The sequence below is a fragment of the Schistocerca americana genome, chromosome X, assembly GCF_021461395.2.
Source record: "Schistocerca americana isolate TAMUIC-IGC-003095 chromosome X, iqSchAmer2.1, whole genome shotgun sequence".
Classification (NCBI taxonomy): domain Eukaryota; kingdom Metazoa; phylum Arthropoda; class Insecta; order Orthoptera; family Acrididae; genus Schistocerca; species Schistocerca americana.
Genome location: NC_060130.1, coordinates 710,343,233 through 710,367,979, shown reverse-complemented (window position 1 = coordinate 710,367,979; position 24,747 = coordinate 710,343,233). Strand labels below are relative to the sequence as shown.

Below are 24,747 nucleotides of genomic sequence, written 5' to 3'. Positions count from 1 at the left end.
CTTGTGACTCCAAACGTTTAGCGACCCGCTGGACTCTGCTTCCGTGAACTCATCGCAACATAGAGGAATCCATTTTACAAAATCAAGATGGACCAGCGCAATGAGTTGCGCCACATTCATAGGAGGAGCAGAGTAAATAAGTTCCTTTATTCAACCCCACGGTAACAAAGATACGGGATATACGTCACGTGAACTTGAAGACCATAGAACCATGCATCAACGATAGAGCTACTTTTCGTAGGAGGCTCTGCTTAAATGTAGCCACAGATGCCTCACAAGGTATGTTGGTGTACCGTTGTGTTGGAAACATAACTCCCTACTGAAAACGAGGAATAAATTCCTACATTTTCCACAACTTCAGTGGCTGCAACATTCAGCTGATATCAGAAGCTTGAGAAATAGAACTGTGCTGTGAGCGGGTCAGTGTATTGCCTGTGATCAGTGAACGATACATCAAGTTTTCAACTAAAATTTTCGGAAAAATATTTCGCTGCAGTTGTTAGACTGTGGTAGTTTGAGACATCTTCAAATACGGGTTGAGTTCATCAGTTACGACGGCCGAAGTGGCCGAGCGGTTCTAGGCGCTACAGTCTGGAACCGCGCTGCTGCTACGGTCGCAGGTTCGAATCCTGACTCGGGCATGGATGTGTGTGATGTCCTTAGGTTTGATAGGTTTAAGTAGTTCTAAGTTCTAGGGGACTGATGACCTCAGCAGTTAGGTCCCATAGTGCTCAGAGCCATTTGAATCATTTCATCAGTTACGAAAATATGTATTTTTCTCTGGCTGCAGATAATGTTGCATAAAGTGGTATTCTCCAATACAGATATCTGGTTTTAAAGGGAAAACTCTCCAAAACAACCATACCTGATATCACTACGTTTTCTAGTAATCTTACAAGCGATGCTGTAAGAAGTGTGGAATGTGAGCACGTGTAACGAGTGTGGTGGGAAAGTAATACCCAAAAGACTTTGTATGGACGTTGACTTACTTATTCGTGGGAGTGAGTTTGAACCGCTCTAAAATTTCTGCCAAGCAAAGTGCAATCTGGACACAGTCAAATATAACACTGCACCTAGGAAAGCAGTACATGCAGTACACACATTTCTAAAGGGAACCTTCGACCAATATCGCCATAACCTCATATTATATCAACGTCATGTTACTACTCCAGGACTGGGTAAGTCATGCACTTTGCCAGTGTGTCCAAATACATGCCAGTGAACGATGGAGTAATACGGTGCAACCATAGACAAAAGATACATCCCATATCTACATGTACATCTATACCCCACAAACAACCTTACAGTGTGTGACGGTGGGCATGTCATTTCAACCATTCCGTGTTCCTTTTGTGAATGGCGCGTGGGAATATCCACTGTCAGAAGGCTTACATATCAGCTCAAATTTTCTTGTCGCGGTCTTTTCTTGAAACATACTTGCGAGGAAGTTAACATCTGACCGACTCTTCTTGCAACGTACGCTCTCGAAATTTCAGCAATAATACTCCCAGCGATGCACACCGTGTGCAATAAATCTTAGCCTGGCACCCTCTTTTCCTACAAATAGAAGCTCCAGACGATTACTCATAAATGTTTTACAATTATTACTGAATTGTAGCCAATACCGTAGCTGAACAGTAACAGACATCTTTACATACTTATGCGCAATGTATTATGATTATTTACATTCTGCTTCTACTGTCAGTCCCTACACCAATCATCGACCCTTCCTACGTTTAAATAGTCTTCAGGCGCTGTAACCATCCCGTAGACAGCGGTATCATTTGCGAACAGCCTCATGGAGCATCTGAATGTCACTGAGTTACAAGGAACATCCTTTACTTATTTTAAAGCAACTTCCACTATTTATGAACGTTGTACACTGCATGTATTTCACCTATGTTGGGACTCAATGGACTAGTGTATGTATACTGTTTCCAGCGGTACACGTGAGTAAAATAGCCTACAAGAATGTGGAACTTAATCTGCGTGTCAGCCTCAGTGCGTCAATCAAAAAATTGGACATGGCAGAGTAAGATGATCCGCCATTCTGGACATAATACATGATGAATTTTTAATGTCGCCACCCGTAGTCTTAATTTTAAATCACTTCCTTACAATACGTTTTCGTATCTGAAAATCATGTCTTATATCTTTACCTCCGATGAACGATGACTCACAGATGACAGAGACTGTGGACATAGTAGGTTTTGCAGATCCGCTAGAATCAGCGATAACTACGCCACGTGACCGACAGCCATACAAGTTGGCTACCTGGCGAACTATACAGATGGAGATGTAAACGGCTGCCGAGCAGGTGGAAATCAGTACTCGTTGGGCATACGCATCAAGCAGATCATCACCAGCTATGCTAGACTAAAGTCTTCCAATTGCCGCTACCGCTGTACTCTTGATTACGAAATCGCTCCGTTCCAATGGACTCTGCCGAATTCGTTGTCTCACCCCCAGTACTGTCACGGGATTTGACTCCGACAGCAGCGCCCGACTACACTCGGAAAATTTACTTCGGTTGCCTATGCTACCATAGCCTAGATCATATGAACACTAACTAAACTTGCTCAGATTATTATCAGCTGTCACTGACTGTATCATATAATCGACACGGAATTTCTTGATGGTCATTTGTCAGTTCCTTCTAATTCGTTTATTCTCTAACGTATTAACGTTTGATGCAACTGTAAAAGTAAAATTATAGCACCATGTGGGCTCAAGGCACCATATTTTTAATAACTACTAAGCATTTAAGCATGATTGATATATATCGTGAATGTAGTAGCCAGGGAGGGGAAAGAAGTACTAAATTCATCCAAGACGGTGCAACCATCCCTACTCAAATGTTAAAGAAGATATTTACGTGAGTGTTACAGGTCAGTTTTTCCCAAACCTGCTCTATAATCTAATTAATAACCCACTACTGAAATTGGACTACCAAATCAGTTCAACTTACAAGTGATGCATGAAAGTGTGCATGAAACTGAAACAAATAGCAGAGAGGGAACACTTTGGCTACATTTGCACTTCCAGCAGGCATCGCTTTCGCTCATGGTCGTTTTGAGACGCTGTCTCACAGCCAGTCACAGATGCTGGCATCAAACTTGTGACTTTCAGCGACCACTGCACCCGATTTCTGTATTTGAGTTTTAGAACAATGGTAAACTGTAAATGTGTGACTAGGGCCTCCCGTCGGGTAGGCCGTTCGCCGGGCGCAAGTATTTCTATCTGACGCCACTTCAGTGACGAGGATGAAATGACGAAAATTAGGACAACACAGCACCCAGTATCTGAGGGGAGAAAATCTCCGACCCAGCCGGGAACCGAACCCGGGCCCTTAGGATTGACATTCTGTCCCGCTGACCACACAGCTACGGGGGGCGGACAGGACAGTGGTAAGTATGTGCAATACTTGCACGCGACATGAGAAGGCGGTTGCGAAGTGAAATGTTTCGAGCTTGAGTTTTGCTTTTCTGAAATAATGCATGCACTTAGACAAGGAAACTGGACCGAGCGAGGTGGCGCAGTGGTTAGACACTGGACTCGCATTCGGAAGGACGACGGTTCAATCCCGCGTCCGGCCATCCTGATTTAGGTTTTCCGTGATTTCCCTAAATCACTCCAGGCAAATGCCGGGATGGTTCCTCTGAAAGGGCACGGCCGACTTCCTTCCCCATCCTTCCCTAATCCGATGAGACCGATGACCACGCTGTCTGGTCTCCTTCCCCAAACCAACCAACCAACCAAGGAAACTGGTGTTCAATGTTCTTTTTTGGGTCTTTCCTTTAACCTGGTAGCTAATTCAGCAGTCATTGGCAGTTAACGTGGACATCGCTAATTCTACGTCATCATTATCATTCCATTTCCAGTTCCATCCCCTTGTGCTAAGATAGTATCATGTACATTTAATAATCCATTTGAACCACTGTGTACTTAATTATTGCTTGTATGGTCTAATAAATTTCCAGAGTCAAGTCCATGTGTTTTAGTAATAAACAGGACTTTCTTGTGTTCTTTTCTTTCATTTCATAGACAGATGAAATCCTACTCATTATGTCTTTATAAGTTAAGACACCCATATTTTGTGTATGATTTGGCCATCCCTATTGAAATTCAGATGTCTCACATAAATATTAGTTGCGAAACTTTTGCTTAGTTATTCGCATGTTCTTATGAGGCGCTATCTGCTCGCCATCAAGGTCATTGGGTTCAGATCTAAATAGCTTTACTTAGTAGCTTCAAATCTCAACCGTAGTCTCACTCGCATTTCTTATGACTTCGTTTTGGCGGAACCAGAAATATTCAACTTCACAATGTGGCGATAGTAGAAAAGAATCTCTTGGCTCAGATGAGTTCCTAGTCGAAACACTGTGAGATTAAAAATAGTAAAAGCACCGTGCGGTTTATACGTGCTATACCTAACGTCAGTTCGTATTGTGCACAGCCGTGATATATCACTTCCTCTTCAGTATCGTTGTCAAATGTGATGTAAATGAAGATTCTACGTAAATAAAATACACTTGTCTCTCTAACAAGAACACATCTGGTTTTTCTAGATAGATCTGTCTCTCTGGAATCGTAACTATCTTTTCATATACACTCCGTCACAATAATTTAACTACTGTAAACGTATAAACAAGAAAATGACCCACGAATTATATAGAAATAATAATAGGGTAGCAGTAATCGCATTTTAATTGTTCAAGAAAAAAGTCTTTACAATAATTATGAGCATTTGTGGAGCATGCTATATCCTGGCACTCTTGTTGCATTTTTCATACACTTCTGGAAAAGCATCTTTGCAATTTAATTGATCGCGGACCTTCCAGTAGAGTGTGTGATCAAACATGACTTCAAACTCCTTCTTCGTCATGTAACTGTCTGCGTACAGCATCTGATACCTGCAAACAAAGACAGTTTCAAATTGAGCTTTATTAAGTCCTGTTGAGTACGCGCTTACACACACACACACACACACACACACACACACACACACAGAGAGAGAGAGAGAGAGAGAGAGAGAGAGAGACAGACAGACAGAGCGCACGAGAGTAGATAACCTTATTAAAAACCTATTTCCAAAACAAAGAAACATAACTTTTGATCCTTAACACAATAGTCGCTAATAATAATCTAGTAGATGTCTACAAATTAAATGACTCCCTGATTCCCGAAACACTCGTCTCAGTATAGAGCACATTGCTCGCAAGTATTTTCACAGCCACTTATCATACGTACTCAAGTGAGGCTTTTGTTGGTTGCTTATCTAAACTAGGCAAAAGCTGGCAAGGTTGTTGTACGTCATTAACTGAATGTCGCCTTATTAATATTTGTATGTAACTGCTTGAGTAGGGAGATGCACTGTTTACCCCTAAGTCAGCTGCAGAATATGTGTGAGCAGATTGCACATTTATGAGTAGTAGCACATGACATTTGTGTAGAACTTTGTATAGAAATTATGAAAAGTCAGTGCTGTGTGTTTACTTTAACTGAAGGAAGAACGTCAGTGCAGATACTGTCATGTAAGGGAAGAGACAGCTACAGGTCTTGCCTTGGAATCCAGTGCACAGGCTACCCAGAGACTAACTTCTTATTCACAGCTCTGAAGGAATAAGAGACATTAACGGTAAGTCGTAAATCATTAGAACATTTGGGTATTTAAAATGCTATCGAAAGAAACAGTAAACTTACTTATACAGTAATGAGAGGCAGTGACGCATATTTGGAAAAATAAGAAAAGAAACGTCAAGCATTAGTGAAGTATAAATAAAGTTGGTTAGCGGTAAAAATAGTTTCTTTGGAAAGTATATATTTCATTTTTTGTCTTCTTATAGAGAAAAAATTATCATTACTAACGATGTAAGGAAATATTCGAGATTTTCTACATTATGGATGTGGAACACTTCGATTGTGATGAATAAAGGCTTTCAGATACCTTTATAAGGAGGCCGATTGCAGTCATTTCTGGAAACCTTTAAGGAAATTTTCACTTTTATAATTCTTTAGCTTAATGCTATAACCAATACTTAAGGCACTCTTCAAGTACACGCTGCCGGCGGATGGATTAACATTAAAACTGCCACCATCTTCTAAGCGATAAAACAGCAGTTGGAGATCTATTTCATATAGCTGAGTATTCTGATGATAGCTTCTCGACGGTTCTTATAGAAATGTTCCCATAACGTTAGAGGCAGGGTTAGTATGAAACTATCAGGAATTAAACTAGTGGCAATTGTGTCAGCTGCAGGAAATTGCGTAAAATACATACACCTAGCTCAGCTTGCATAAAATTCCAGCTGTTTATTTCTGATGTAAGCTTCTGACAGTGGATCTGAACGTATTTCATAACTAGGATCAGGTTACCAAGTCACAAGTATTGTGAAGCGAAGTGGCAGGCTTGCCAAGATGACAGAGGATATGGGGTCATTGTGTAGGAATTTTGATAAAGTAGAGAAGGTGGTCATAGTAGGTAGAGCAGGTAAGATCCTGGCTAAATACAAATAACACAGTATTAGGGGTGACCTAGGTGAAGGAGGAGCGGGAACTGCTCATACAAGTTTGTGATTGGTGGAGGTCCTGCAGCGCCATTACCACTACGTGGCAAACACTGCTGCACGCCGTGTGAACACAGAGCTGTTAATGTTGCGCTCACTGATGCAATTGGGAGATGAGGACACTCTAGACACGGCCTACATCTGAATTAGACAAGGAATGATAGGTTAGCTTAGCTTCTTACAGAAAATACACTCCTGGAAATTGAAATAAGAACACCGTGAATTCATTGTCCCAGGAAGGGGAAACTTTATTGACACATTCCTGGGGTCAGATACATCACATGATCACACTGACAGAACCACAGGCACATAGACACAGGCAACAGAGCATGCACAATGTCGGCACTAGTACAGTGTATATCCACCTTTCGCAGCAATGCAGGCTGCTATTCTCCCATGGAGACGATCGTAGAGATGCTGGATGTAGTCCTGTGGAACGGCTTGCCATGCCATTTCCACCTGGCGCCTCAGTTGGACCAGCGTTCGTGCTGGACGTGCAGACCGCGTGAGACGGCGCTTCATCCAGTCCCAAACATGCTCAATGGGGGACAGATCCGGAGATCTTGCTGGCCGGGGTAGTTGACTTACACCTTCTAGAGCACGTTGGGTGGCACGGGATACATGTGGACGTGCATTGTCCTGTTGGAACAGCAAGTTCCCTTGCCGGTCTAGGAATGGTAGAACGATGGGTTCGATGACGGTTTGGATGTACCGTGCACTATTCAGTGTCCACTCGACGATCACCAGTGGTTTACGGCCAGTGTAGGAGATCGCTCCCCACACCATGATGCCGGGTGTTGGCCCTGTGTGCCTCGGTCGTATGCAGTCCTGATTGTGGCGCTCACCTGCACGGGGCCAAACACGCATACGACCATCATTGGCACCAAGGCAGAAGCGACTCTCATCGCTGAAGACGACACGTCTCCATTCGTCCCTCCATTCACGCCTGTCGCGACACCACTGGAGGCGGGCTGCACGATGTTGGGGCGTGAGCGGAAGACGGCCTAACGGTGTGCGGGACCGTAGCCCAGCTTCATGGAGACGGTTGCGAATGGTCCTCGCCGATACCCCAGGAGCAACAGTGTCCCTAATTTGCTGGGAAGTGGCGGTGCGGTCCCCTACGGCACTGCGTAGGATCCTACGGTCTTGGCGTGCATCCGTGCGTCGCTGCGGTCCGGTCCCAGGTCGACGGGCACGTGCACCTTCCGCCGACCACTGGCGACAACATCAATGTACTGTGGAGACCTCACGCCCCACGTGTTGAGCAATTCGGCGGTACGTCCACCCGGCCTCCCGCATGCCCAATATACGCCCTCGCTCAAAGTCCGTCAACTGCACATACAGTTCACGTCCACGCTGTCGCGGCATGCTACCAGTGTTAAAGACTGCGATGGAGCTCCGTATGCCACGGCAAACTGGCTGAACTGACGGCGGCGGTGCACAAATGCTGCGCAGGTAGCGCCATTCGACGGCCAACACCGCGGTTCCTGGTGTGTCCGCTGTGCCGTGCGTGTGATCATTGCTTGTACAGCCCTCTCGCAGTGTCCGGAGCAAGTATGGTGGGTCTGACACACCGGTGTCAATGTGTTCTTTTTTCCATTTCCAGGAGTGTATATGCGGGTCCAATATCACATTAAACCTCTTTGATTACTAACCAGAGAGGCGTCAATTTTCGATTAGAATCACTCAAGCTGTTTTAAAGGAAATTACAATGGAAGAAGATTCCTGCGTTAGAATTCACTGAAAAGTAGCATCCGCTTATTACATCAGAATATTGGGGGATTAAGAAATACTGTAAATAAATTTCTTGTTTGTTTAGAAAGTTTATGATGTCATGAAAAGATACATGTCCTGTGCCTATGTAACCACCATATAACCACAGGGTTAGTGAATTTAGTGTAAGTGGTTATACATTATCATCTTGCCTTTGTAGAGTAAATGTGGAAAAGGGAACAGTTTAAACACACACAACGGCATATCACAAGTTTATAAAAAAATTGAAACACATTTTGCCGAGATCAGGACATAAATTAATGTTCTGGTGAACTGATACTAAAAGTATCTCATTTATAATTGTAACTGTGTGCAAAATCCCAGTGGGACGCTTTCAACTACTTATTAGGCGCATTGATTCTTTGATATGCTGTCTGTCAAAAACAGAATCAAATAACAGTCTGCAGTGATTCATAAGTAGATTTTCTAAACTAATATGAGAGTATAAAATAATGTATAAATACTATTTGGATCATATACGTAATTAGATTCCATAAATTAATTTACCAACGCATTTGGATTATGATAGTAGTAAAATGATTCATAATTTCTTTATAGACGAAAGTCAAAGAACTACATGTGTAAACATAAACTCTGCCTGAAGCCGCTGGCTGGCCCATCGCTAACGACCGATCGCAATGTCATCCTCTGCCAATGGCGTCATTGGATGCAGTGTAGAGGGATGTGGGGTCAGCACACCTCTCTCCCTGCGATTGCCAGCTTTCGTGGTCTGAAGCCCCTACTAATCGATCAAGTAGGTCCTCAACTGGCACTGCGTGGCTGAGTGCACGCCGTTCCAGTCCCCCCATCAAGGAAAAGTCCCTGGCAGTACCGGTAATCGAACCTGTGTCCTCCGCATGGCACTCACCCTGGCCTGACCACTCAGCTACGGAGGTGGAAAAATAAATGTGTACCCAGAAGTTAATGAACTCTCTTAATATGACGAGCAGGTAATAAGAATAAGCACCATACTGCCATTCGGTTCTGAAACGTCATTATGGAAAACATTTGTAATAATTAATGAATGAAAGACAGAAGACTTTAAAAAATAATTTTAAAACAGTAGACTGGAATTAAATTTATAGGGTAAAAGTATCTTTCTCAGTAAATAAATTAGAAAGGACATTAAGAAGCTATGCAAAAAGCCATGGGGTCAATAATGGAATTAGAATAATTTGTAAATGGAAAAGTAAAATTAATATGTTGACAAGAACAAGTAAATATTCTGTTTCAGTATCCCACAGCAAGAAATACTTAATATTATTAGGCGAATACATTAAAACCTCTAGAAGTACACACTTTGTCTGAAATTAATATTTCCAATAACAGAATTAAATGGAAAGTAGGAAAAAAAAGAGATAACAGATCATAGAACAAGATAAAATCTCTACTGATTTTAATGGAAAGGCTATGAACGATAACTCGCAGTTACCTGATATTTTAATAACCATTCCTTAATTTTAATGGGGACAGTAGGCCGAGGAGTGCAACAGAAAAACGAAGGCAATATGTTGAGGAAGCAACTTTCACTAAATTTAATGATCTGCTTTCCCTATCTGAAATTAAGAAAATAATAAACTGACTCAAAAAAAGTTTGTGGCATTTCCAACAAATTTTAAAGAGTTATCTTGTGGTAAGTACCACTCCATCTGAAATATGTAATCCATCATTGTCAACATTTATGCAGAGTTTAAAATATGCAGTTCTCAAACCCAACTATAAAAAGAATTATAGTAGTGATGTAAATAATTACTGACCTGAGTCACTGCTGACGTCATTTTCTTAAGTGTGGTAATAATAATATACTCTGAAATCATAATTCGGATTTCAAAATGATTGTTCAAAAGACAATGGTTCCTATACATTTGCTGACCATATTTTACAACAAGTAAATAACAAAACAGCACGTGTCGGTAGCATACTGCTATGTGTTAATATCGTGAACAGTCGCATAAATGATATGATATTCTGGTAAACCACGTGAAAATGCATGAAATCCCTGAAATTTTCATATGCTACTCGATGATTTCAGCATAAAAGTGTCATAAATACGTCGGTTTTTGGCATGTAAAATCGGGTAATACAGCTAATATCGGTTTCGAAATTGGTAAATTAATTCACGATTGAGGAAGGATTTCTCATTGACGGAGCTGAGAAATTTAATGCTCTTGTAATCCCAGATACTGGGATTATTATAACTTATTGCAGAAACGACAGCAGCAAACAGGCCAGACCGGAAAGAGTACCGTTAGACGTTTTTGTGTCAAAGGAACCAGCCCAGCCTTTGCACACCAGTTTGGAGATTGGCCGCTGTCTGCGGAGGGCGCTCTGATAACGCATCAGGCCAGCATGTATGGCGCATTTTCCTTGTGAGCGTTGGCAGCAGTGGATGACCGACAGACCTCACGGGGAATAACTAGTGCTACAATTATATATGATGCACGTGCTTACGAGTTTTGGGCTCTTTCTGTCTTCACGGTATGTGTATAAGTATCTGGTTGTCGATAGCTATATCCACGATGCAGAAGTGATGATTTTCAATTGTGCAGGATATGAATTGTGTTTATTACAACGATATGATGGTATGGGGTACAAGCATATGCGTTGATATAGCCTGGTTGGAGATCGGTTTTACGCCGAAAAATTCTAACTCTCCTCGATAATAGCAGAGTAGGGTCATTGAATAAGTGTCTTTAGCGATAGTTTCTGTATTTCATGATATGTAGGCCACTTTGTCAGTGTTTAACTGTAAAAGTACAAATAAACCTACCTGTGTCACAAAACCACACATTAGCCAAATATCGAAGAAGATGAATAAGGAAGTAAAAAAGGCAGAAAATACTGAAAATGCTCTAAAATTTCTACACAAAGTGTCTAAAGGACGTACCATGAACATTTTGGAAATGGAAATTTACACTCATAAAGAAATATACCTACTGGACTTCCTTAATGATCAGACAGGTTTTAAAAATAAAAAAATAAAATAAAAACTGGAAAATTTTATTGACATTATAACAGAAAAAAGGTCAGTTATCACGACAAACACTAAAGAATAGAATATTTATTGTTTATATTAAACCACAAAATATGAACTCTGAAAACTAAGTGTAATCATTGATTTTCCACAAAATATAATTTCCATTATAAACATATGGAATCGCTGGAGCCAAAGCTCTCAAAGAGCTATCGAATATAATTTTATCGAGTTCACACAAATACAAGTACACAGAAAGACAGTATGCAGGAAGACAACTGATACGTACGGTCCAAGATGCAATATGGATGAAGTCATACCAAAGACGTAAGCATTATGTGTCATATGTAGACACAGAAACTAACATAGACGTAAGGAACAACATTACACCTGTCGTACCATCTGCGCAGGTATGATTGATAATGGCTAAAACGCCAAAACGAGCTCGTCGTGTAACTTCATAATCACCACACGTAAATAAATCAATAGTGCAGCATAAATCTGTACCAAAAATATATCGTCCTTCGACCTCATCCATACTGTGGGCTCGCTAAATAGAAATCCCTGAAACTTCATTACAGATAGAAACCGGCTGAAGTATCTAGGCGCAGGACTCCATGTGCCGTGCCTGGACAGCTTCATGGGTTACGTGCACTGCCAGCGAAGACAAGGTTCTAGGTTCCATTCCCAGGAAGGCATACAATTTTAAACTGTCAGGAAGTTCCAAAACAGTGTACTCTGCGCTGTAGTGAAAGACTCATTCTGAGAACTTACCCTTTAACATTTCTTACATGTTCTTCTAAGCGCCTTGTTGTGTCCACAGGATGGAAATTCTTAACTTTAGGCACCCCATATACTCCTATATCGACATATAACTCATCTTTATCGCTAAACGAATGAACCATGCCTGGCTCGTTGGTTAATTTGAACGGACACAGCCACAGTGGATAGACCTAAAACAACAAGAATTTGATTTAGATACAGAGCATTTAATGCTACACTTTGATACTAACTCCCCTATCTCGCATTAATTTACAAATTTGAGACTAAATCCATATCTATGCAGAAGAAAGTCAGGATTATGTCGTTATTACAAGCCAGAGATATGCAGTCACTACTAGATAATATGGTAAAAATTGGAGGTATGCAGAATGCATCAAACAAATCAGAGATATTCAGTCACTACTAGACAAATCAGAGCTATGTAGTCGCTGTTAGAGTTACACGTATGTGGAATCTGGTAATGAGTCGACTAAATCTTTACTGCAGGACATGCTGTGTGATATTTGTTCCACTTTATAAATGCTTTACACAATGGCTATACATCAACACTGGATCACACTTTCTGTTACGTATATGTTCCGGCAATCACTACTCAGGTCTTAGGTCGTCATGTATTCTGTCGGTGCTTTCCATTCCCTGACGTAGTACCTGGTGCAAGTTTATCTTAACCAATAAGACGAGAGGTAAACTGTATGCGAATAACGTTATCAAAGCCACTTCACATTTTATTTGCTTGTTTAATGTACTTGGGAGTGGAAGTTCGGAAACAGTTTCAAATGGACGTTGAAAAACACCTACAGACTACGCCAAGACTGAGCACGCTATCAGATCTAAGTTAGTTAACGACAGGTAAAAGCGTAATGCTTTACAGTCTAAGGAAGTCGCTAATAGTTTACATTATAAATGTTATATCAAAAGATTGTACCCGTACATTGAACTTAAGTCCTTATAGTGACTGTTCATCCACTGTCATGAAATTCTCGTGTCACATGCAAAACTGTGCAATAGACTGAATTAACAGAACGAGAACTTTTAAGCTGCCTTCGCCATTGAAACTGAGCGAGGTGAAGTAGCCGTCAACGGAGTGGATTCACTTTTCTGAGCAGCGGGGTTTGAATCCCCGTCCAGTCATGCAGATTAACATTTTCCTTGGTTTCTCTAAATCACAGAAAGAGAATTTTGAGTTTTTCCTATAGTAGAGAACAGCATATTAGAATATAGTATAGTAATTTATTCTCGTCCATGGATTATTTTTAAGATGATATACAATAATTCGATTGATACAAGATAAAAACTCAAGTCATATATACAGATGCGCTGGCTTGATTCCTGTTTGGGTTCTGAATGACGTCGAGTAATATACCAGGAACACTTGCTCCCATAGTGTTAATTATAGATTTGACGTATAATGTAATCGCGGACACGTCATTTATACCACATCAAGCTGCAAAATCTGCAAAATGATGAGGTAAAGTCGAAAGTGGTCACAGCAGAATAATATTTTATTTATGATGATATATAAGAAGATGTGCTTCATACAAATTGTTTAGATAGGTTTTCATCTTCTATTACCTGCAATATTTTTCGTTTTTTTACTTCTGTATTTCATAAGTTAGCATATATGTATGGATCTCTTTTCTTTTATCTTTGTTTCTTTACTGGTCTAGTAGGGTAAAACCTTTTGCTTCTCCCAGTAACTTCTAATGTTGCCTCATTGGTGATGTAATATTGCTCTTTCTTCCTTCAGGTTAAATGAATTGCTCCTTTACGTATGGCGCTAATGAGATGCGTTGAGGAGAAAAGTCTCGGCACACACATTGCTGCTGATTTCGGAGTCATTAGTCATGCAGCTAATACACGAGTAGAGCTCTTTCTGCTAGTGTTTGAGCATAATCTTCGGAAACACTTGTGTTACGGTTCTGAACCGCCAATGGCGGAATACATATTAATTTTTCCTAAACCATGGTGAATATTGTTGCCATGTTGTTGGGGAAGTGTGTTTAATACGCAATCTATGCTTTAATTCATCCAGTGGTGTTTAGTCCAGGGTTTTAAGCAGACCAGCTGAGCAGAGCCGTCTGATGTTCTTCGAATCATGAAGCATACTCGTATTTCCTTACTTAATAGAGGTGAGTTTTGTCACACTGATGTACCGAAAATCGTATTGAAACAACTGCCATCGTGTCGCAAGCATACTGTTCTCATACTTTCGATAAACACTACTGTTTATTTTCCTATTGAGCAAAATTAATGCGCAGACCTCAAAGTAGAAGAAACAAGCTCCGATCTTCATTCCAAGTTCACTATCGCTAACACTACAGTAAATACCATTCACTAGACATCCCCCAGACGACACGCGCTTATTTGAATACCATGCCATGCTCTATAGTTCAAAACCTCGTTTCAGTTCTCCACTATCAATGACTGCGTTGTTAGAACCATTATAAGAAATGTCGATTCTTTTGGTCAGTGATTGAGAAGAAGCAAAACAGAACCCTATCATCTCTCAACGGATATTTCTACGACTCAGCGCTGCATCCAGACCTCCATATACACTCTCTGAACAATCTATCCGGACACCTATTAGTGGAGTATTAGTATGGCTGGGTCAACCCATCACCTTTTTGACGGCCTGAGCACTGCTGGGGACCCTTTCAGTGTCGTGTCTGAATTTCTGTAGAGGAATGACGGCCCATTCTTAGTTAACTGCCGACACTAGAAAAGGTAATGACTTTGCACTCTGGGGTTTCGAGCGAAATCGACGCTCTGTCTTTCTTTGGGTACAGGTCGAGATTCAGAGCAATCCAGTCCATTTCAGGAATGTTATTGATCAGCCGTACAGCAGAAATAGAAGGAAAATAAGTAAAAATAAGCTGGAAATAAATTTTAAAACCCAGGAAGAAATAGAATTGGCAATTAAAGAAAAGAGGGACGTATTCAACCGGTGGCTGAATGATAAATCGGAAGTAACAAGAACACTCTTCAAGGAAAAGAAGAATGAAGTGATAAAGAAACCATTGTCTCACAGATAATGCTTTACGACTGGGTGTATTGTCATACTGATACAATCATCATCTCCGAAATATTCCTCTATTGTAAGCAGTATACAGTCTTTCCCACATTTAGCATTTTCAAAAGCGGGATATGGGGACCACAATCTAGCCACGAAAAATACCAACATACTGTAACATCACCTCCTCCGTACTTCACTGTTGGGTCACTGTTATAGCAGGTTACGTTCTCCAGGCGAAACAAACGCAGCCGTACAACAGAATGGTGATCCGAGGAAATAGAAGTGGCAGTTAAACAGAAGAGGAACACATTCATCCGGTGTCTGAATGATAAATCGGAAGTAAGAAGAACAATATACAGGGAAAAGAAGACTGAAATGATAAAAAATAAGAATAGCAAAGAATGAAGCATGGGAAAGGACATGTGCCAATATAAATACCAAACGAGGATTTGGGAGAGCGAAACAAGCGTGGTCAGCATTAAAAGGACTTCTACAAGAGACAAAAGACAAAAGACAAAACCAATCTTCAACTGATAACACCAAAAGAATGGGAAGAATATTTCCGGAAATTATTAAATGAGGAGAGAGAAGAGTATCTGGAAGAAGAAATAGTGGAAGAAAAGGAACAGGAAGGGGAAGATATCCAAGTTTTAGAAAGCGAGGTGAGTAAGGTATTAAGAACGGGGAAGAATGGTAAATCACCCGGACCAGGCAATATCAATATGGAGCTCTTAAAATGTGGTGGTGACAAAATTGTGAAGCTAATAACACGTTATTCAATAAAATGTTACATGGAGATTCAATACTCGAGGAAATGAAGTTGGCCTGTATTAATACTATATTTAAGCTGCTCGAACTACGGAGGAGTTTGTGTTATAAACACATTAATGAGAAGTTTTGGGAAAATGAGTAAAAATAAGCTGGAAATAAATTTTAAAACCCAGGAAGAACAATATGGCTTCACGGCTGGTAGTTCATGCGTAGATCTTATTTTCACATTACGACAGATCTTAGAGAAACAGGGAAAAATTAAAAAACATAGTATTAATATATACTAATATTAATACTGTCCCGAGAAAACTACTTTGAAGAGCATTACATCTGGCAAACCTAAAGGGTCCTTTAATCAAAATAATACAGGAAATGTATGAAGACAACATACGTCAAGTTAAAATTGATAGTACACTTTCACAGAAATTTAGAACAAGCAAGGGTATGTTACAAGGCTGCCTCATATCACCAACATTATTTAAAAATCTATATAGATATCAGTCTTAAGATGTGGTCACGTAAATGCAATGCAATGGGGCTAGAAATTAAAGATGTAGTTTATTTACATCGCCTACTATTTGCTGATGATCAAGTATTAGTAGCACGAGACGTGGAGGATGCAAATAATATGTGTAACAAATTAGCAATGGAATATAGAAACTGGGGATTGAAGATTAATTACCAGAAAATAGAATGCTTCACTAATGTTCCAGATGACTTATACACAGAAGGAAATAAAATTAAGAACTTTCTGTTATTTGGGCCCCGTTTTAGAGTTGCAGGGAAAATCAAAGGTAGAATTTAAAAAAAGAATTAGCGGTGGAAGGAAGGTCATCGGGTGCTCAAATCAATCTTGTGAAGCAGAAATGTAATAAACCGAACCAAAAAAATCATACATAAATCGATACTAGAAAGCGTAGTTATGTATGGAGGGGAGACTTGTACTACAAATCTGAAACACTTAAAAAAAGTGCAAGTAGTAGGAATGGACTTCTGGAGAAGATCAGCAAGAATTTCTAGAACAGAGAAAGTAAGAAACGACGAAATAATAAAGAGAAAGAATACATGATGTGCTGGATAGAAAGCAGTTCCAATGGTACAGATATGTAAGAAGAATGGGGGAAGCCAGAATTCCGAAAATGATCCTTGAATGGGAACCAGAGGGAAAGAAGAGAAGACCACTTGGCTCCAAAATGTACGCTTAACAATGAGAAGACCTGACGCACAGGAAGAAGAGATACAAGATCGAAACACCTGGAGGGACATCCTGAGGAGATAAATTAAGATCTTATGTGAAAGATACAAAAATTTCCGAGTATTTGTTATGTTGGAGGAAAACCTTTATATAGAGGAAAATCTCAATAAATACAATAAACATTCTCCAGGCATTCGCCTAATCCAAACCCTTCCATCGGACTGTCATAGGGTATAACGTGATTCATCCCTCCAAATCACTCGTTTTCAGTCATCCATTGTCCAGTGGCGGTACCTCAAGCATCGCTTAGCACTGACTCCAGAAACGTGTGTCCTATGAGGAACTGCTCGAGCATTGTATTGCATTCTTTTTAACTCCCAACGCATAGTCATTACGCTAACTGAACTGATGGAAATAGCGAGTGATTCCTTCCTGTAATTTCGCGTGATTCTGTACAACCAGCCTCCACAATAGTCGGCAGTTCCCGTCCGTTAGGTCTGCCCAGTCTTGATTTAGCTGCGGTTCTTCCATCGCATTTCCACTACAAAATAACATCACCAAAAGTCGACTTTGGCAGCTTTAGAAGGGTTTTAATATTTCTGATGGATCTGTTACTCAGGTGCCTTTCAATGACTGGTTCACGTTCGAAGTCTCTGAGCTCTCCTGACCTATCAATTCTGCTGGTACTACTACTCTACTGACAGCACTACACTCCCTGCCTTCTTTTATCCTGGCAGGTGCGCCTCTCTTGGTACCAAGCAGTCAATCCCGCATTACACAGATGTGTCCGGGGACTTTTTATCAGGCAGTATAGTTGACAAACCCGTGTGGGGTTGCTAGTCCCCCATCGGGCGCCTCCCCGGGTGGCGGATTGGGGAATGCTCTCCAGATATGGGGGGTACCGGGGAAATAAAATACCCGGGGTGGACCAAAACTAGCACGGGTAGGGAAGACTCGTTAAGCCATGGTGAAGGCAAATCCCTAGGGGTAGAGTACCCCAAAATCAAGACTCCTGGTCCTCCAGGTTGGGGGTTGTGCAGAGGGCTACCAACCCACTCATGTAAAACAATGGCCGGTCAGGACACTCAAGGTATGCCTCGGAAACAGGACAGAATTTACTGGAACAGAAATTGGCAAAGTTACAAGGATTTCTCTTTTGGCTCGTGGAATGTCAGAAGTCTATACCGCCCAGGAAGCGCACAAATACTCATAAACGAACTAGGAAAATACAAGGTACAACTGGTAGCACTCCAAGAAATAAGATGGCAGGGAACGGGATCAATGAAAATAGGAGACGGGACAATAATGTATGGAGACTGCGGTCAGCGCCATGAATTTGGAACAGGCTTTTACATTCATAAAACAGCAATTGACACAATAAAGGAATTCAAATCAATTAATAACCGAATATCACACATTACAGTTCAGGCTCAGTGGTTTGATATTACATTTATAAATGTTCATGCACCCACAGAAGATAAGGAAGATGACGTGAAAGAAGAATTTTATAGTCAACTGGAACAGACATATAATTCAATAAGTAGACATAACGTAACAATAGTGTTAGGAGACTTTAATGCCAAAGTAGGAAAAGGAGAAATCTACAAACCAACCATTGGGAATTACAGCTTACATGATGAAAGTTCAGAGAATGGTGTGCGACTCATAAACTTTGCAATGGCAAATGGTCTCACATTAAGCAGCACAAAATTCCAACACAAACGCATTCATTTAGGGACATGGATATCACCAGATGGAAAAGTAGTGAACCAGATTGACATGTCGCCATCCAAAGACGATAGAACTTTTAGGGGAGCAGATTGTGAGACAGATCATATGTTAATCATAGCTCAAATGAAAATAAAGCTAAAAAAGAAACAAAGTACAAATAGGGTTGAAATTAAAAGGTACGATGTAGAAAATCTGGCAGAAGAAAAAATAAAAGAAAACTTTAGGAAAGAAATGGAAATTAACCTATCGGAATCTAGACTGACACATAGTGACCAGCAAGACGTGGAAAGTAGATGGAGACACCTCAGAAACAGTATTCAAGATGTAGCTTCCAAAACTATAGGTAAAAGAAAACGAACTAACAAAATCTGGTTTAATATAAAGTGCCAAGAAAGAGTACTGGAGAGGCAAAATGCGAGGAAGGCATGGTTACAAGACATGGACAATATTACACTAAAGGAGAGATACTATAAAATCCGCAAGGAAACACAACGAACTCTAAGACAAGAGAAGAGAAAACACTACAACAACATGGTAAGAGAAGCGGAGGATGATTTCAAGCATCACAGAGCAAGGCAGATGTACCAGAATATAAAAAAGTCCTTGGGAAAATTCACTAAAAGGGAACAGTTTATAAAGGACCATAATGGGAAAATACTTACAAACAAGAATGACATACAAGAAACATGGAAGACATACTTTACACAGCTGCTCAACTGCAATGATCCACAATATTACTTTACATTTGAAGAACCAGATACAGTTGATACACAAGTCACCACACCATCAGTAAATGAAATAAGACAAACAATAAAGAAATTAAAGAACAACAAGGCCTGTGGGGAAGACCAGGTATATGCTGAGCTTTTAAAAAATGGAGGACCACAATTGGAAATAGAACTACATTCCTTAATTGAAACAATTTGGGAGACAGAAAACATACCGGCCGATTGGAAAACTGCAATTATATGCCCCATCTTTAAGAAGAATGATCCCCTTGTCTGTGATAACTACAGAGGAATTGCCCTACTCGATGTCACGTATAAAATTTTGTCGATGTGTATACTACACAGACTGATTCCCATAACCGAAGAACTGATTGGGGACTACCAATGTGGTTTCCGCACTAACAGATCCACTTTGGATCACTTATTCACATTGAGACAAATAAATGAGAAGGCATGGGAATTTAATGTAGATATCCATATTCTATTTATAGACTTCAAGAAGGCCTATGATAGCATACACCGACAGACACTCTTAAGCACCATGAAAGAATTTGAAATACCATTAAAATTAATCAAATTAGTTAAAATGTGTTTGGAAGAAACCATATGCAAAGTTAAGACACCTGCAGGAGAGACTGAAAATTTTAAGGTGTACACTGGACTGAGACAAGGGGATGCCATCTCACCTATTCTATTTAATATTATCTTAGAGAAGATTGATAGAGAATTCACAAAAACTAATCCACAAGGGATCCAACTGCAGGGACAGAACATTACTAGACTTGCTTATGCAGATGATGTAGCCTTAATAAGCACTTCAAAAGCTGAATTAATCAGGATGATGCAAAATTATTACAAAATAGCTGAGAAAGCTGGACTTCATGTGAATGGAGAAAAGACAGAATATCTAGTCATAAGTAAAAAACTCCAAAAGAATACACCACTGACCGTAAATGGTCTCACTTTCAAGGCAGTTGACCACTTCAAGTACTTAGGGAGTCTTTTTAGCAGAGACAATAGAGCAGAAATAGAAATAGACGCCCGTCTAGCAGCAGCTAATAGAACTTTTTACAGCTGTATCAAAATTTTAAGGATGAGATCACTTAGTACTGAATTCAAAATCCGTTTTTATCAGTCAACTATTGTACCAGTAGCATTATATGGATGTGAAGCTATTACATTCAGGAAAAAAGATGAAGAAAAACTGTTGATATTTGAAAGAAAAATACTAAGAAAAATATTTGGACCAATCTTCGATGAAAATGTCATGGAGTGGAGGATAAGGAAAAATGAAGAACTACGGGAGCTGTACAAACATAGTACCATTGTGGAAATGTTAAAGAAGAGAAGACTGAACTGGGCTGGTCATGTAGCAAGGATGCCGGAGAACAGACTACCCAAAATAGCATCCACTAAGAAATTAGAAGGAAAGAGAAGAAGACGAAGACCTCGAATTAGGTGGATGGAGAATATCCGGGAAGATGCAGCTAGGATGGGCATCAACTCTGATTGGACAACAATTTCCCTGGATAGAAATAATTGGAAGAGGCTCGTAGAGCAGGTGTATGGTCGATAAGGCCTTAGCCACGTGTAAAGTAAAGTAAGTATAGTTGACAAAGCAAAGATTTCAGATTACTGGGTCCTACAGTACGATTTAGAGTTCGGCAGTGTGTATCAGTTAATAACTTTGGCTCCCAAGGCAATGACTGGACTTGGCGCTTCCTTGACTTTCCTGATATTTCAGCTTTACAGTAACATCATAACGGTTTATCTAGATATCCGTAAACTTGAAAATCTACCTGGTGTAACGCCCGAAATCTTAACCCACAAAGTGGGGCCCCATTCGGACTCCCGCTGTTCTATTCTGACAGAAAATGCATATGTGATGTTGACTTAAAAGTCTGTACTTACGGACCACCGATATACATTCTGACGTCAAAGCAAGACACATAAAATTGTTTAATGTAAATGCTGACCTCGTATTTTAGTATTAAAAACAGTTACACGTGTTAGGTAACATTATTAGCACTTTTAGTCAATTATCACCCTCCTATCGCTAATAAAAAAAATGGTTCAAATGGCCCTGAGCACTATGCGACTTAACTTCTGAGGTCATCAGTCGCCTAGAACTTAGAACTAATTAAACCTAACTAACCTAAGGACATCACACACATCCATGCCCGAGGCAGGATTCGAACCTGCGACCGTAGCGGTCGCTCGGCTCCAGACTGTAGCGCCCAGAACCGCACGGCTACTCCGGCTGCAATAAACTTCAGTTTAATAAGGAATACTACGAGCATAATGATGATCTGGAAACGGGAAGTCAAACAAGCCCTATAGTTGCCAATTTCTGCATGGGTAATGTTGAAAATCTAACTCTCGACACTTAAATTAAAATCTCATTCCCTTGTTTCGGTAATTGACCGACGCTTTTATGGTATAGTTTCATGGGAGGGAAGCGCCAAAAAAAAATTCTTAAATGTCCATTTTCTTTCGATTTATATGAAGTTAGAGTCTTGACCTGATCTACACATCGAAGTCGCCTGAATTACTGGGTAAAAACAGTCAATCGTCATGTATCGAGTCTAACTAGAACATAATTACTGTATGTGAGTTACAATCTGCACACCTCCCACCGAGAAACCTTTATTAAGCAATTTTCTGAGACTCACCTCAACCTCTTTGTGAAACACTTCGATTGACTTCTTCAGTTCTTGCATCGGAACGAGCATGTCCTGTATAATGTGATTATTCTCATACAGCTTCTTAACTGTTTCTCCCTGTGTCAATTTTAGTAGAGAAACCTTGGGCGGAACCATCCAACCAAAAAGCCAACGGAAGAGTATATTGTTTCCGAAAGGTACTATGTCCTGGAACAAAAGCACATTTTAACATAAGAACACACACACAATTAAAACATTTTACTTCACCAGAATGTATAAAATTGCTTGTCGTAACAATAAACGTGAAAATCCGAACTAGATGCAATTCACTTGATGCAATAATTCGAAAGAAAGAGTTACACACCTGAATCTCCCAGAAGATTGATCTTGTGTGTCGGTGGTAATAGTCTCTTAGCGGAATGTATTCTGTCCCTTCGCCCTTCTTCAGGAAAGATTTCACATGCATGAAGAACCACGGCTTGTGCCATTTACCTATTTCGTTTAGCTGTAAGACAAAGACATAAAACATCATTATATCCCTTGCCCTTCCGCAATATACTTAAAACTTCGTTAATAATAAAGAAGTTAATAGGTTTCTAGGACTCACTCCTCATTTCAGGAAACTACACAAGGTAACCTCAACTACATCTGCAGACACAGTACAGAATGATACCGATTTAAAATTGCTGCTAACACACTAAGAAGCTCGAAAGGCAGAATTTTTTCATATTACTTTCAGCTCAAATTACACGTAAACAAAACTGAAGTGCCATGTCACTGTAAAGCAAAGCAGCAACAAACAGAGAAAAATGCTGATACGGTAATAAACTGTATAGTATCACGAGATGCGCAGTTGGGAATAGTGATGAAAATCTGCATCAGGCCTCACAAGAAAGAAATGTTACAGCAATTTCTGCATTGAAATCACAATTTTATAGTTAAACCTTCACTGAAGATGAAGTGGTAACAATATTTCGAATAGCGTGTACCAAAAGTAAACTATAATGAGCACGCAACTAATTCTTTTATACTGTGACTGTTAGCAGTAATACGTATAATCTACGTTGTAACACAGACACGGTAAACCAACAGAGTATAAATGGCAAATGATTATTCTTTCACACAATGACCTTATTAAAGATGAATCTTAAAATAATGAACATGAACCTCATAAAAGAGCGCCACAACCGATTAAAAATCTAGATTACAGCAAGAGGACAAATGCTATTTTGTGTTATTTGTGTTATAAACAAAGTCATAACAATCTAATTTGGACCTCTGGTGACGAGGAGAATGATCGAGTACTTAGAAGAGAGCCAAACGCATGCGCAAGGATATTTCCTTGCAAAATACCATTTCCTAGCCCTATGAAAACGAACGGACGTAGCAATTTATTCTCCAGTCCGGATTTTATGTCGGGTAGACACATTAAGGATAAAGAACAAGACTGCCACAAATAACAAGGTCGTCGACTAAGGTGTGGAGGTCCAAGGGATGTCGACTGGCCGCTGTGTCATCTATCCTCTGTCTTGTGGCGCCATGTGGATGTGGTATCGAGAAACATGTGGTCAGCACATCGCTCTGCTGACCATTTTACCGACTTTCCAGACCACGGAGTCGCTATTTTTCTTTCAAGCAGCTCGTCAATTGGTGTCACGAGGCTGATTGAACCCCATACCAGTCCTCCCACCAAGGAAAAAATAATCCTTGGCAAACCCGGATCCTCGGCATGGCAACCATCTACGCTGACCAATCAGCTACAGAGGCCGACTAAAGACTGCCACACCTTATGTGAAATTTTCTTGTCAGTGATGCGAGCGAGGGCTTTTGCTGAATTTCCCGAATACTGGGCTGAACTGCATCTAGCTCGATTTCTGCCTTTGTCAGCAATACTAAATTGATGAGTTGCGTTTTCCCAGGTTACCAGTTTGGCTTCAGAAAAGCTACCAGTACTCAGATCCCTTGCAGGATCTGTTGGTCATGAATATTCGTCAGAGGTTTCTCCATTGCGTCAGGGTAGTGTTTGCTAGTTGGTTTTGTGGTGTCAGGGAGTCCATTCAAAAATGTTATTGGATGAATGATCTTAAAATCTATTAAAAAAATATATTCAGTATGTTACGATAACAATGATATTAAAGAGATAATATATTTATAAATTAAATCCAACTGTAACATACAGGGTGTTACAAAAAGGTACGGCCAAACTTTCAGGAAACATTCCTCACATACAAAGATAGAAAATATGTTATGTGGACATGTGTCCGGAAACGCTTACTTTCCATGTTAGAGCTCATTTTATTACTTCTCTTCAAATCACATTAATCATGGAATGGAAATACACAGCAACATAACGTACCAGCGTGACTTCAAACACTTTGTTACAGAAAATGTTCAAAATGTCCTCCGTTAGTGAGGATACATGCACCCACCCTCCGCCGCATGGAATCCCTGATGCGCTGACGCAGCCCTGGAGAATGGCGTATTGTATCACAGCCGTCCACAATACGAGCACGAAGGGTCTCTACATTTGGTACCGGAGTTGCGTAGACA

General features: G+C 40.3%; 1 protein-coding gene across 1 annotated transcript in view; it reads right to left on the bottom strand.

Moving 5' to 3' along the window:
* Positions 1–4,689: 4,689 nt before the first annotated feature.
* The window catches only part of LOC124555673 (delta(24)-sterol reductase-like), an 80,287-nt gene continuing 60,229 nt past the window's right edge, over positions 4,690–24,747 (bottom strand). Inside the window, exons 7-10 of the mRNA XM_047129668.1 lie at positions 22,562–22,702; positions 22,207–22,404; positions 12,088–12,266; positions 4,690–4,913 (exon numbers count right to left, since the gene is read on the bottom strand). Coding sequence (XP_046985624.1) covers positions 4,760–4,913; positions 12,088–12,266; positions 22,207–22,404; positions 22,562–22,702 — 672 coding nt within the window. The 3' untranslated portion in view covers positions 4,690–4,759. The remainder of the gene's footprint in view (positions 4,914–12,087; positions 12,267–22,206; positions 22,405–22,561; positions 22,703–24,747) is intronic.